The 15,000-nt window shown below is 39.4% G+C and overlaps 1 protein-coding gene across 1 annotated transcript in view; it reads left to right on the forward strand.

The window, feature by feature from the left end:
* The window catches only part of cped1 (cadherin-like and PC-esterase domain containing 1), a 33,949-nt gene that overhangs the window by 7,972 nt on the left and 10,977 nt on the right, over positions 1-15,000 (forward strand). Inside the window, exons 4-15 of the mRNA XM_073480215.1 lie at positions 1,413-1,507; positions 1,636-1,720; positions 1,879-1,930; positions 2,016-2,163; positions 2,260-2,390; positions 3,590-3,662; positions 5,061-5,201; positions 5,649-5,747; positions 10,315-10,433; positions 10,510-10,577; positions 11,281-11,467; positions 11,540-11,708. Of these exons, the coding sequence (XP_073336316.1) occupies positions 1,413-1,507; positions 1,636-1,720; positions 1,879-1,930; positions 2,016-2,163; positions 2,260-2,390; positions 3,590-3,662; positions 5,061-5,201; positions 5,649-5,747; positions 10,315-10,433; positions 10,510-10,577; positions 11,281-11,467; positions 11,540-11,708 (1,367 nt within the window). The remainder of the gene's footprint in view (positions 1-1,412; positions 1,508-1,635; positions 1,721-1,878; positions 1,931-2,015; positions 2,164-2,259; positions 2,391-3,589; positions 3,663-5,060; positions 5,202-5,648; positions 5,748-10,314; positions 10,434-10,509; positions 10,578-11,280; positions 11,468-11,539; positions 11,709-15,000) is intronic.

Here is a 15,000-nt window from a genome sequence, read left to right on the forward strand (position 1 = left end):
CCAAAGAACACAAGAACTTCCTGTGAACAACAATCACTTCCACATGTTTCTCAGTGTGACTCCATGTTTGACCGGACCGTCCTTCCACAGCTGTAGAGCCCTCCTGTCCCATCCTGTCCCATCCTGTCCCGTTCTGTCCAGTCCTGTCCCGTCCTGTCCTGTCCTGTCCTGTCCTGTCCTGTCCCGTCCAGTCCTGTCCCGTCCTGTCCCGTCCTGTCCCGTCCTGTCCTGTCCCGTCCTGTCCAGTCCTGTCCTGTCCAGTCCTGTCCTGTCCAGTCCCGTCCTGTCCTGTCCTGTCCTGTCCCGTCCTGTCCTGTCCAGTCCTGTCCAGTCCTGTCCCGTCCTGTCCTGTCCCGTCCAGTCCTGTCCAGTCCTGTCCAGTCCTGTCCTGTCCAGTCCCGTCCTGTCCTGTCCAGTCCTGTCCAGTCCTGTCCTGTCCCGTCCTGTCCTGTCCCGTCCTGTCCTGTCCTGTCCAGTCCTGTCCCGTCCTGTCCCGTCCTGTCCCATCCTGTCCCGTTCTGTCCAGTCCTGTCCCGTCCTGTCCCGTCCTGTCCTGTCCTGTCCTGTCCCGTCCAGTCCTGTCCCGTCCTGTCCCGTCCTGTCCCGTCCTGTCCTGTCCAGTCCTGTCCTGTCCAGTCCCGTCCTGTCCTGTCCAGTCCTGTCCTGTCCTGTCCCGTCCTGTCCTGTCCCGTCCAGTCCTGTCCAGTCCTGTCCAGTCCTGTCCTGTCCAGTCCCGTCCTGTCCTGTCCAGTCCTGTCCAGTCCTGTCCCGTCCTGTCCTGTCCCGTCCTGTCCTGTCCTGTCCAGTCCTGTCCCGTCCTGTCCCGTCCTGTCCCGTCCTGTCCTGTCCAGTCCTGTCCCGTCCTGTCCTGTCCCGTCCCGTCCCGTCCAGTCCTGTCCTGTCCCGTCCAGTCCCGTCCAGTCCAGTCCCGTCCAGTCCAGTCCCGTCCCGTCCCGTCCCGTCCCGTCCCGTCCTGTCCCGTCCCGTCCTGGCTGGGTGGAACCAGTGTGTGATGTTTCCTGTCAGGATGATTTCTGTGAAAGATGAATTCAGTCTTTCTAAGTTTGTGCAGGAGGTGGAGTCTTTAAGCAGGTGAACAGGTGGAGGTTCTCAGTGGACCTCTACCTGTTCACCTGCTCTCCTTGTTCACCTGCTCTCCTTGTTCACCTGCTCTCCTTGTTCACCTGCTCTCCTCAGCTCACTGCTGCAGGCAGCTGTGTGCAGTGAATATTAACTCTGTTATTGATTAGCTCTGTTAGCTAACGCTGCTAAAGCCTCGGTGCTGCTGCTTCATCAGATGTCATCATCAATCGTTTCCCCGGTGACGTCCACAGGAAGCTCAGGGGGAGGTTCCTTGTCTCTGTCTCCATGGTTTCAGCTGTGACTTCCTGTCTCTGTCTCCATGGTTATAGGTGTGAGTGGGTGGAGCCTGTTGCTGTGTCTCAGTAGTTCAGAGAGAAGCTGCCTGAGGAGAATCTCCTTCTCTCACCTGCAGAGTCATCAGATGGTGAGACTCACCTGTTCTAGCCAATCAGAGACTGACTGAGAGTCACATGGTGTTACCTGACTGAACTCACCTGTCCGTGTGTGTGTGTGTGTGTGTGTGTGTGTGTGTGTGTGTGTGTGTGTCCTCAGGTGAACTTGTTGCCCGGGCTGATGGAGGCGTTCTCTGACGCAGGTGGAGGTCGCTGTCACTTCTCCACCCACTCGCACCTGACAGGTGAGTCACACAGGAAACAGTTAACATGTCACCTGTCCAGGTGAGGCCTGGAGCTCTGACGTGTCTTTGTGAATAAAGTTTTTTTGAAGGTAACTCACATACATCAGGACGTTAACGTGTCTTTGTAAATAAAGTTTATTTTATTTGTCACGTCTCAGGCTCTGAATTACCCATGAGGCCGTTCTCCTGTGGATCGGCCAATCAGAAGATGCAGGGAGTCGACAGGTGAGCTTCAGTCTGGTCACCTGAACATAAACACACCTGAGCAGCGTGTTCATCATCTCCTCTGTCACAGGCTGTCACCTGTCGGAGCCCCTCCTCCCGCTCTGGTTGCCGTAGTGAATGTTTACGTCCTGGTGACCTCAGTGAACCCGCTGACTTCCTTCCTGCATGACATCAGCGTGGTGACGACCAATCAGGAGCAGAGGGGGCGGGCCACGAAGGTAAAACAACTGCATTATTATTACTGTTGTCGTTGTCGTCGTTGTTGTTGATAAAGATTTTAACGTTTTAACCCTTCACCTCACTTCCTGTCTCAGCTCAGGGACTTCCTGCTGCAGCAGCTGGGACCAAACACTTCCCATGAGGCTTTGGGGCAGGTGAAGAAGGTGATTGGTGAAGTGCTGCAGGCTGCTGTGTCGACCAATCAGAGGCAACAAACTCTTGACAAGTAAGAAACAAACAGAGTCTGCTCACATGTCTTCTTTCTGTCATATTGATCCTGTAATGATCGTTAAAAAGCTCTTTAAGGTGGGATTGTGTGATATTTTAAGGTGGTCTAATGAGACCTGTAGAGACTCAATAGCTGTGTCTCAGTTCAGGGGCTGCGTCCTTCGAAAGCTGCGTCCACCGTTGTTAAATGGGACGGTCTCGCCTTCGGAGCATTTCCTGGTTGCGTCACCAGATGTTCCCGCCCCTCACCCTTACGTCACGATTTCTGCCGCCCAGGCCCGCGAAAGTGACGATCTACACCACTTGATGTCGCCATTTTCCTTCTTTCTTTCTTCTGTTTCGGGCGCACAAAGGATCTTGGGATATGTGAGGCCGCGAAGGATAGTAGCTGTGCGTCCTCCAACAAGAGGGAAGAGAAGGCTGCATTTGAAGGAGCCTTCGCATTGGGACGGCCTTCGCGCGGCGTTGTGACTTAATTGGCCTTCAAATGCGTCCAGGACCATTTTATTTACATTAAGCATAGAAATAAAAGCAGTAATTTGAAAATGTCTGTCATTTGAAGATTTTTTTAAAAAGGAAGAAAATCGAATAAAATCGTAAATCGAGTTTGGTGTGAAAAAATCGGAGATTCAATATTTAGGCCGTATCGCTCAGCCCTCCTTCCAAGGATGCAGCCCCTGACTTGAGACACGGCCAGTGAATGATCTTTAAACCGCTCACACTCAGGAAGTGTTTGTTGTGTTTCAAAATAAAATATAAAAGTAGAAACAGCTCTTTGGATAAATAAAAGTTCATGAGGAGAGAGAGACTTTTACTTTGACGGGACAAAGCTTCTTCCTCCTGCGGTTGAGTCCATGATGACTGTGTTGTGGTGCAGCAGCGCCGCCTGCTGGTCACATTAATAATAATAATCTCATTCAAAATGTTTGTGGAGGAATGTTTTGTGTGTTCAGGTGAAGAATCTGTTTAATCTGCACAACAAACTATAATATATTACACATATAAATATATAGAATATATATAAATATACTTTATATATATAAATGTATGATTCTATTGAACATATCAATGTTTCCTGACTGTGTCGTGGCCTCAGCTCACATCCTGTTACATTTCTTTACTTATTTAATATGTCACATTAAAACTGACCCTGTTGATTATTGATTGACAGATTACTGAAGACTGATTGTGTTTCAGGTGTGTGTTGTGTTACCAGCTGCTCACCTTCACTCTGCTCTTCAGCGGCTCCGTCACACCTGTGGTCGTCCAGGTAAGAGACGTTCAGGAGCCTCACACACTCTCTACATGTTTCATTATCAGATGATCAGGTCTGACAGAGCTCATCAATAAGGTCTGGATTTCCTTTGGGATCCATAAAGTATCTACCTGAGTATTTATCGTCAGTTCATGTCTGGAGTTTTAACTCAGTCGGTCCAGAGTGAGACATCCAGACATTTTAACAATCTTTGTTCCTGTAGTTTTGACTGAAAGCTGTCGGCTGTAAAGAGTTTAATAAAGGTCACATGACATCATTCTGCTCCACGAGACATTAAGATACGTTGTTTCAACTGATCAATAAACTGTTGGTCTGATTTCATCTAAATATCAGTTTCTCTCATGAAATAATGATGATGTGACTTAATAACAAAGACCAGTTTCTGTTTCTGTAATCAAATTAATCCAAACTCAGAGCGTTTATACTGAAAACTATCTAAATATGAGATGATCACTCAGTTTTCGAAGGTCAGCGCCTCCCTGTGGTGGAACAGGTGAACTGCTCACTGTGTTACTGCTGCAGCTGTGACAGACCGTCACATCAAACCACCTCATGTATTTAATGAAAGACAAGAGGGACGTCTGATGTTTGTCCTGTGACCTCTCAGAGGGTCACCAGCCTCGGCTTGAACCTCCTCCTCCTCTTCATCAGTTTCATGTAAACAGACGCACAGAGCTCCTGTTCTCCTCCCACCACCTGTCTTTTATTTTGAAAACACTTCCCCCAGAGGTCTCTTTGTTGTCAGATGATTAGGATGAAGATGAAGACGAAGATGATGAAGGTGTAATTAGTGCAGTTAATTTAAAGCTGCTGTGATGAGTCAGCGAATAAAGAGTCCTGTGATCAGTGAAGCAGCTCCACTCCAAAGAGTAATCTGATTACATGTACAGGACACATCTGAGACAAGTCAGTCCAGGCAGGTGACCATCACCAGACTCCCTTCACAAATGTAGTGATTTTAAGAGTTGTTGAGTTAAAACAAACTTTATAACGTAGTGAAACTCTGTCTCTGACAGACTCTGAATCATTGTCTCCTTCTTGTAAATTCAGCATTAAATGAAAACAGTAAGTTGTTTGTTTCCTTGTAAAAAGTGTCAGTTTGTGGCAGCATGGCTGCACCAGCCTGTCTGCTTCTGTGTCTAAAGTGCTAAAGTCTGACCTGCCAACATTTAGCAGCTGTTTGAACACACTGTTTACACTGATTTCACCAACAGACTAAAACATTTTATTAATTTATTTTGAGGTTATTATTGTGGTAATAGAAACGTCTGACATCTTTCTTAAATAAATCCTCAGTGAACAAACGGTCCTCAGGTCTTTCTCAGGTGTGTTGACAGTAAACGTCCAGCAGAGGTCAGCGTGTCCTCAGCAGCTCTGTCTCTTCTTCTTCAGGTAGAAACAGACCTGAAGTTTTCTGCTCTGACTGACGACACGTTCGACCGACAGATCACCAAAGACCTGATCCTGGAGGACACGCTGCACTTCCTGCTGTCCTCACACACACACCTGTCCTCACAGACAGACGGCAGACAGGTGAGACAACAATAAACCAAACAGTTTTATTAGAACTGAAAATTAAGCTGTGCCTGAGTTTTTAAGTGTCAGTGTGTTGAAACAAATCAGTCAGAAAACGTTTTAATACAAAATTTGATACAAATATTTTTTAATTAGATTTTTGTGATGTAAGTGTGTTGAAGTCTTTGTGCAGAAGAAACTTCAAACCCTTTTGTGACTTTAGATTTTTTGAAATGATGACACGAAAATCATTTTTCTGTTTCATGTTGTTTCCTCAGTATTTTCCTTCATCGTTTATTTAAGAAGCTCCTGTTTAAATAGTTTAATTCATTTTCTTTAAATCTGTAAAGTTAAATTATCTTCATCTGAGCCGTCTGATGAAACATCTCATAATGTAACATAAACACATATGATTGTATTTCTGTGTGTGTGTGTGTGTGTGTGTGTGTGTGTGTGTAGGGTCAGTACGGTGGCTGCAGAGGGACAAACTGTTTGTCAGAAGACGAGTTTCTTCTTCTGCTTCAGTTTCAGCGACAGATGAAGACGCCTTCATCCTTTCAGCTGGTAACAGGACGAGTGTCTCGTCAGCGTGGATCATATTTAACTATATATAACTAACTCAAATTTAACTATATATATATATATAACTAACTCATATTTAACTATATATAACTAACTCAAATTTAACTATATATATATAACTAACTCATATTTAACTATATATAACTAACTCAAATTTAACTATATATAACTAACTCAAATTTAACTATATATAACTAACTCATATTTAACTATATATATAACTAACTCATATTTAACTATATATAACTAACTCATATTTAACTATATATATAACTAACTCATATTTAACTATATATAACTAACTCATATTTAACTATATATAACTAACTCATATTTAACTATATATAACTAACTCATATTTAACTATATATAACTAACTCATATTTAACTATATATAACTAACTCATATTTAACTATATATATAACTAACTCATATTTAACTATATATAACTAACTCATATTTAACTATATATATAACTAACTCATATTTAACTATATATAACTAACTCATATTTAACTATATATAACTAACTCATATTTAACTATATATATAACTAACTCATATTTAACTATATATAACTAACTCAAATTTAACTATATATATAACTAACTCATATTTAACTATATATAACTAACTCAAATTTAACTATATATAACTAACTTATATTTAACTATATATAACTAACTCATATTTAACTATATATAACTAACTCAAATTTAACTATATATATAACTAACTCATATTTAACTATATATAACTAACTCAAATTTAACTATATATAACTAACTTATATTTAACTATATATAACTAACTCATATTTAACTATATATAACTAACTCAAATTTAACTATATATAACTAACTCATATTTAACTATATATATAACTAACTCATATTTAACTATATATAACTAACTCATATTTAACTATATATAACTAACTCAAATTTAACTATATATAACTAACTCAAATTTAACTATATATAACTAACTCATATTTAACTATATATATAACTAACTCATATTTAACTATATATAACTAACTCATATTTAACTATATATATAACTAACTCATATTTAACTATATATAACTAACTCATATTTAACTATATATAACTAACTCATATTTAACTATATATAACTAACTCATATTTAACTATATATAACTAACTCATATTTAACTATATATAACTAACTCATATTTAACTATATATATAACTAACTCATATTTAACTATATATAACTAACTCATATTTAACTATATATATAACTAACTCATATTTAACTATATATAACTAACTCATATTTAACTATATATAACTAACTCATATTTAACTATATATAACTAACTCATATTTAACTATATATAACTAACTCAAATTTAACTATATATATAACTAACTCATATTTAACTATATATAACTAACTCAAATTTAACTATATATAACTAACTTATATTTAACTATATATAACTAACTCATATTTAACTATATATAACTAACTCAAATTTAACTATATATATAACTAACTCATATTTAACTATATATAACTAACTCAAATTTAACTATATATAACTAACTTATATTTAACTATATATAACTAACTCATATTTAACTATATATAACTAACTCATATTTAACTATATATAACTAACTCAAATTTAACTATATATATAACTAACTCAAATTTAACTATATATAACTAACTCATATTTAACTATATATAACTAACTCATATTTAAATATATATATATAACTAACTCATATTTAACTATATATAACTAACTCATATTTAAATATATATAACTAACTCATATTTAACTATATATAACTAACTCATATTTAACTATATATATAACTAACTCATATTTAACTATATATAACTAACTCATATTTAACTATATATATATAACTAACTCATATTTAACTATATATAACTAACTCAAATTTAACTATATATACTAACTCATATTTAACTATATATAACTAACTCATATTTAACTATATATATAACTAACTCATATTTAACTATATATAACTAACTCATATTTAACTATATATATAACTAACTCATATTTAACTATATATAACTAACTCAAATTTAACTATATATACTAACTCATATTTAACTATATATAACTAACTCATATTTAACTATATATAACTAACTCATATCAAACTATATTGTCATGGGCTAAGGTTCCATTTCAGTTTAAACACTCCCAAAAACTCCAGGACAAAGATGATTACTTTCCATGAAGTTTACTGAGAATCTTGTGAAACTAGAAACACAATACAACAAAATGTATGTATTATTAAACAAATCAAACATCATAGCAGTATTTGGTACATAGCATGGCTTAGCTATCCTAGTGGCAGCAAAATATAGAGCTAGCTTAGCTTTGCAGCAGAATTGGCATCTCAGCAGTCTCGATATTCACATAAACTCAAATTACTTCATAACTTTATGTTGCTGGATGAATAATACTCACAGACGTTGCTTAAGCAAAGAGGGAGGAAAAATAGCCTGCTAACTGAAGAACTGATGACTGTGCTGACACAACTGTAACTGCTCATAACTGTAACTGCTCATAACTGTAACTGCTCATAACTGTTACTGCTACTTTGTTGCTATGGTTACGAAAATAAACAAATGACAGAACTATGTTGTTCTAGAAAGGCACACATTTTCTAGGGGCATAACATATATATAACTAACTCATATTTAACTATATATAACTAACTCATATTTAACTATATATATAACTAACTCATATTTAACTATATATAACTAACTCATATTTAACTATATATAACTAACTCATATTTAACTATATATAACTAACTCGTATTTAACTTTATATATAACTTACTGAGATTTAACTTTATATATAACTTACTCATATTTTACTTTATATATAACTAACTCATATTTTACTTTATATATAACTAACTCATATTTAACTATATATATAACTAACTCAGATATAACTTTATATATAACTAGTGTTGAATAACTAACTCATATTTACCTATATATAACTAACTCATATTTAACTTTATATATAACTAGTGTTGAATAACTAACTCATATTTACCTATATATAACTAACTCAGATTTAACTTTATATATAACTAGTGTTGAATAACTAACTCATATTTACCTATGTATAACTTACTCATATTTAACTTTATATATAACTTACTCATATTTAACTTTATATATAACTAATTCATATTTAACTTTATATAACTAATTCATATTTAACTTTATATATAACTAACTTATATTTAACTTTATATATAACTAACTCACATCTAACTATATATAACTGACTCATATTTAACTTTATATAACTAACTCATATTTAACTAAATATAACTTACTCATATTTTACGTTATATATAACTAACTCTTATTTAACATGTTTCTACAAACTGAAGTCTAATTTTAAAAACATTCTCCTTTTATTCTGTCAGACTTTATATATATTCATGTTTGATTTATGACTCAGTTTTGTCCAGAAGACACTTGTCCTCTGAAGACACTCAGCCTCCAAAAGCTTCTTCAGTTCTTCTGGTTAAATGTTTAGATTTGAAACACAGAATGAAACAAAGGAGATTATTAAAGGGTCCAGTTGACTTCGACAGAAGAATGTATGGAGATGTGTTAACACTCACTGAGACTTTAAACTTGATTCACACTTTGTGTAACCAGACCTAAAGATCGATCAGCTGAAAACACTAAATGTAGTCGCACCTGGAGATGTTTCATGTTGTGTCACAGCCACAGGGCTGCCAGACAGCTGACCACAGTTTGAGTCACAACACTGGATGTTGTTTGTATTTTAATCCAATCCCTGATGTTTTCTCACTCTAACCAGTTGGTTTCTGTGCCTCAGCCTAACCAGAGCATAAACACAGCATTGTAACAGAAGAGAAATAGAAAATTCAACCTAAACAAACAAAGTTTCAACATAAAGAAAAGTTCAGTTTGAACTTCACAAAAACAGAAACTTTTATTCTGTTTTTTTTGTGTTTAGACACAAAAAACACTTAGTTAGTTTTGGAAAACACGTTTTGGATTAAAGTCTCTGGTTCTGTCTTGACATCTCGAAGGTTTCACACTGACATGTTGAAACTAACTGTCTAATATCACCTCAGTCAGCTCATCAATATGTGAAGTGAACCTGATCTGCTACATGTACAAACGCAACGTTTCCTCGGTTTGTAGAAACGTGTAATTCAAACATTCTGTTCAGGTCACTGACCTGATTGTTGGAATGAAACAGATCAATAATGATCAGAGCTGATTAATGGAGCTATTTGAATTTGATTGATTTCAGATCATTATACAGTCGTTAATGTTGGACAAACTGGTGTTTGACTGAGACGTACAGCAGTGAATCATCTGCATAGAGGAGGATAGAAAACTTGTGTAATGATAGAAATGATACTTTTGTACTTCACACACAGTTTACTTATTAATATCTGGTGGAAATGTGTCTTTATTCTTTCCTGTTTGTCATTATAATATGATCTGTCTGTGCAGCTGTCTCCCTGCTCCTCCTCCTCCTCCTCCTCCTCCTCCTCCTCCACTCCTCTGAGCGTCTCTGATCTTCTGATCAGGATCAGTCGTTACTATGAGCTCCAGACCAACCACAGCCACAGGTCAGTCCATCATCATTCAGCTGTAACATCAGCTGTGGTTGTTGTTGTTAGAAACGACTGTTTTTTTCCCCTGCAGAACTGATGAGACAGAAGAACTGACCAATCAGGAGTCAGCTCTGTCTTCTTCACAGGATGGAGCTGAAGGTGAGGCGAATGAACGACATGAATATCCGAAATATAAATGTAATGTAATGTAAATGTTGCATCAGACCTGTTGACACCAGCAGTGATGTTGTGATGTTTGATCCAATATGTGAACTACACGGTTCATCACCGCAGACAGAACAGGACCGCCAGAAAATCACCTTCAGTCCATTAAGATGTATTAATATGTGAAAACACGGAAGTTACAAACCAACTCACTGATGATGGAGGCAGCTGTAGATCAATAACAACATGCTCTGTGGGGTAAAATCACTGTTTTTATGAATGTAGTCTGGTGGATTGAAGAGAGCTCAGCTTCAGCATCCAGGTCACTGAGTCACGTTGTTTTGTGTCGTATAAAATTCTCATAAGTTGTGATGTGATGTCTGTTTCAATCAATCCACCTTTGTTTATACTCAACAGATCCTCACTTACAATGACATCATATCTACAACAGGCTTGTAAATGAAATCAGTTGTACTTTTATCACCTCAGTGGTGTTTATGAGTTTATGATCTGTACAGTGAGCCACATCCTCAGAGAGGAGAAACTTTAAACAGGAGAACACAAGATGTTATAAACCTGAGGAGGAGGATCCTCTCTAGGACCGGCAGACAGGAAGTAGATGTCTGCATTGTAAAGTGTAAAGACCTGGAGTCAGACTGGATCACAGAAGTGTTCACTGCTGCTCTTCTCGTCTCAGGTGTGTGTGTGGACCCTCACCTCAGACAGATCTACACCGACCCCCCCCTCACTCTGACCCCGCCCTTTAGCCCCTGGGTGAAGGAGTACCACGCCGAGGTCGCCTTTGACATGGTGACGGTTCGAATCCGGCCCGAGCCTGTCAGACCGAACTGTCGGGTCCACCTAGACGAGCACCGAGGCCCCAGGTGAGACCAGGACCTGTGACCTCTGACCTCTGGACTCACAGCTCAGATTATTAAAGGTTTTTTATTCTTCAGGATGGCAAACTACCCCGTCGGCCTCGGCGACAGCAGGATCAGCATCCTGGTGACAGACGACACTGAGCCGGAGCCCATCGTCATGACAATCTACACCGTCCACATCTACCGCGAGAGCCGGCCCAGTCTGCCCATGTTCGGGGATCATGTGATGTGCAGCTTCGTGCAGGTACGTCAGCTGCTTTCCTATTAGCTGCGGGGTGGGAGGCGATGTCGTGTCTGAGATTCATGACCTGACAAGATTCTTTAATTTGATGTTTTTCTCATGGAGTCTGGTCGGAGGAACACATGGAAGTTGTTTCACACAGCAGGCTGGTCTGAGTTAACAAACATTAAACATTTACTGAAACAGTAAAAGTTCTGACAGTCCAAAATAAAACAGCTGTGTCGTTTGGATCCGACATGTTTCTACCTCATTTTGTTTAAACAGCAAAACAACCTGAAGGTACCAGAGTCCGGCCCATGAACTTCCTCCAGAGACACAAACCTGGACTTCATCTGTCAGAGTGTGTGTGCTGTTTAACATGTGTCCACCAGGGGGCAGCGTCACGTTTATCAAACCACACTGTGAAGAAAACAAGCAGAAATCAGGAAACAGTGATGGATCCTGTCCGACCGACACCGAGGTGGAGCTCCAGGCTCAGAACACAGTGTTCCTAGTGGTCAGACTGTGTAACTACATGGTCACGTGACGCCTGCGGCCCAACAACACTTCCCAGAAGTTCACATTGTGAAACAAGTGACTGCAAAATAGTGGCTTAATTTTTTTCAGCGCCACAACCCCCCGAGACATGACTCGCTTCACTGTCAGAATATGATCGATTGGGTCCAATAACATTTGGAAACTGTAGAAGAGCTGCACGATTCCAACACTGAGTCCAGGTTGAACATAATGTCCTCTGTCCACAGGGGGTTTGGATCTCAAACACTCCCTGGCTGCACCTCATTGGATGAACGCCACTCGTGGGCCGCTGCTCCGGGATCTCAAACCGGACCAGCATGGCGGCTCGTTTGGAAACTAACAAAATGTTTCAGTGAGCTGCGTCTCTGAAGACATTTTAAGTGAGAAACAATACAACAGCTGCAGAATCTGTCTTCATTTTAACTCAACAACTGTTAGTTCTGATGGTTCTTGAGGAGTTTCCAGAGCCGACGGGTCCCACTGGACTCTTCTGATTTGCATTAAGTAACCAGAATTCAACTTTATGCAAATAAATTGAAATGATTCAGAGGAAAAGCAGCTGTGACGCTGCAGACACACAACGACCAGTGAAAAGCTTCATCTGGGCCGAGCTGCTGGTTCTGCCTCAGGTGTGATCAACTCCCCGTCCATCAGGAAGTTATTAACTATAAAACAACATGGACAGCTCCACCAATCACAGAGCAGAGGTTTGTCCTGACTGTAATGAGAGCTGACTGTGTGTGTCTGCAGCTGTAATGTGAACCATGTCTCCATCTGGTTCTGATGAACTTAAAGTTTGGCTGTGAGGAAGTGAAACACATTCAGAACTGGGTTTGAAGTTTTCTACATTCTTGTTGGTCTTTAGAGACAAACGACGTTACACTTTGATTCTTTCCGTCTGTTGCTGCTCACAGTTTTCACTCTTTCTGTCTCTGAGTTCTTCTTCTTGAGTTTCGTCCGGTCCGGTCCGGTCCAGTCCGCTCCGCTCCGGCTCGTCTCACCTGTCTTCTCTGATCTACCTGTAGCAGGTAGAGGAACAGAGTAGTGTTCAGTGATCGGGCCGCTGCAGGACAGAGGCCATTGATGCAGTGTGGCGTCGCCTCTTTCAAGTTCAGTCATGTGAAGATTAAATGAAAAGGACGGGTTGGGCGACGGGTCGGGCGACGGGTCGGGCGACGGGTCGGGCGACGGGTCGGGACGATGGGTGCTGACGGGCTGCAGCTTCAGGTCACGACACACCTGATCACATGATCGGTTCCACTGGACAACAGTCAGACTTTATTGACCCTCCTGCTCGTCTGCTTCAGAACCTCCTAATTAATACAGTGATTGATTGATTGATTGATTGATTAATACAGTGATTGATGAATACAGTGATTGATTGATTAATACAGTGATTGATTGATTGATTGATTGATTGATTGATTGATTAATACAGTGATTGATTAATACAGTGATTGATTAATAAAGTGATTGATTAATACAGTGATTGATTAATACAGTGATTGATTGATTAATACAGTGATTGATTGATTGATTGATTGATTGATTAATAAAGTGATTGATTAATACAGTGATTGATTAATACAGTGATTGATTGATTAATACAGTGATTGATTGATTGATTGATTGATTGATTGATTGATTAATAAAGTGATTGATTAATACAGTGATTGATTAACGTCACTCAGCCTGTCTGCAGTCAGCAGCTGCTGCTTCTTTAACAGGAAACTTCCAGCTAGTTTCTGTCCGGTCAGTAAACTGAAGGACGGGTCCAGCTGTGATCCGTCCCGTCTTCACTCCACTGAGGTCCAATGTCACAGAACAAACAACAAATAAATTAATGACAGGAAAAATGATTTGGACTGAAGCTGACGTCACGTGAGAGGCCCGGCTCAGTCACAGACGGGTTCACTGTGTTGTTATTAGTCATGTTGTGGTTCTGTAAGTTCTGAGCTCATTGTTGTGGTGATCTGGGCTCATTTCACTGTTTTCACCTTCTTATTGTGAAATTTGTTGACGACTGTTTTTTTCTTTGGGTTGTTAATATTTCCCATGATGCCGCACTGTCACAGACCTTTGAGTTTATACAGTTATAATGAGGACGTTCTCACCTCCACTGTGAACCCCACTGAGAGAATGCTGCACTCTGATTGGCTGGAGGCTGTCTCAAACATGTCTGTCCTCCCTCTCGTCCGATCGTCGTCTGCTCGTCACTTTGATTCGACACAATAAAATCGTTGTTTGTCCTCCGAGCGTGGAAAATCCAATCAGTCTGTGGTTGCTGGTGTTTCCATGGCAGCCCTGAGTGTATCCAGCGTGGCGCTGAGAGGGTTACTGAGCCCTGGTTTCCATGGCAACAACACCAAGGCCAAATGGAGGATGGGCCCTGACTGGACCGAATGCTGTTGACAGCCAAACATGATGTTAGCTAATGCTACACAGCTGCTGCTGGCTCATGTAGCGTTGATTAGCAAAATAACATGCTAACAAATGATTTTCATGCTAACGAGCAGACGATACTATCTACATCTCCCTGTAGTTTTATGGGCGAAGTTGGTATTAAAATATTTTTGAGCAGTTCAAATACAAACTATCCAGAACAAGTGCACTAATATCAACATTAGCTTGCCTAGCTCATATGCTAATGTTGTCGTAACTTGTGTTTTTGTCGGGTTTTTGGTGACCAGTGTGGCTAAAAATGAGAAAGCTTGACAAAGTTAATGTAGAGAACAATAACAGGACAATCATTTGTGTTTTTGCTGCAAACATGTCGGTC

This window comes from Pagrus major, chromosome 14 (genome assembly GCF_040436345.1).
Source record: "Pagrus major chromosome 14, Pma_NU_1.0".
Classification (NCBI taxonomy): domain Eukaryota; kingdom Metazoa; phylum Chordata; class Actinopteri; order Spariformes; family Sparidae; genus Pagrus; species Pagrus major.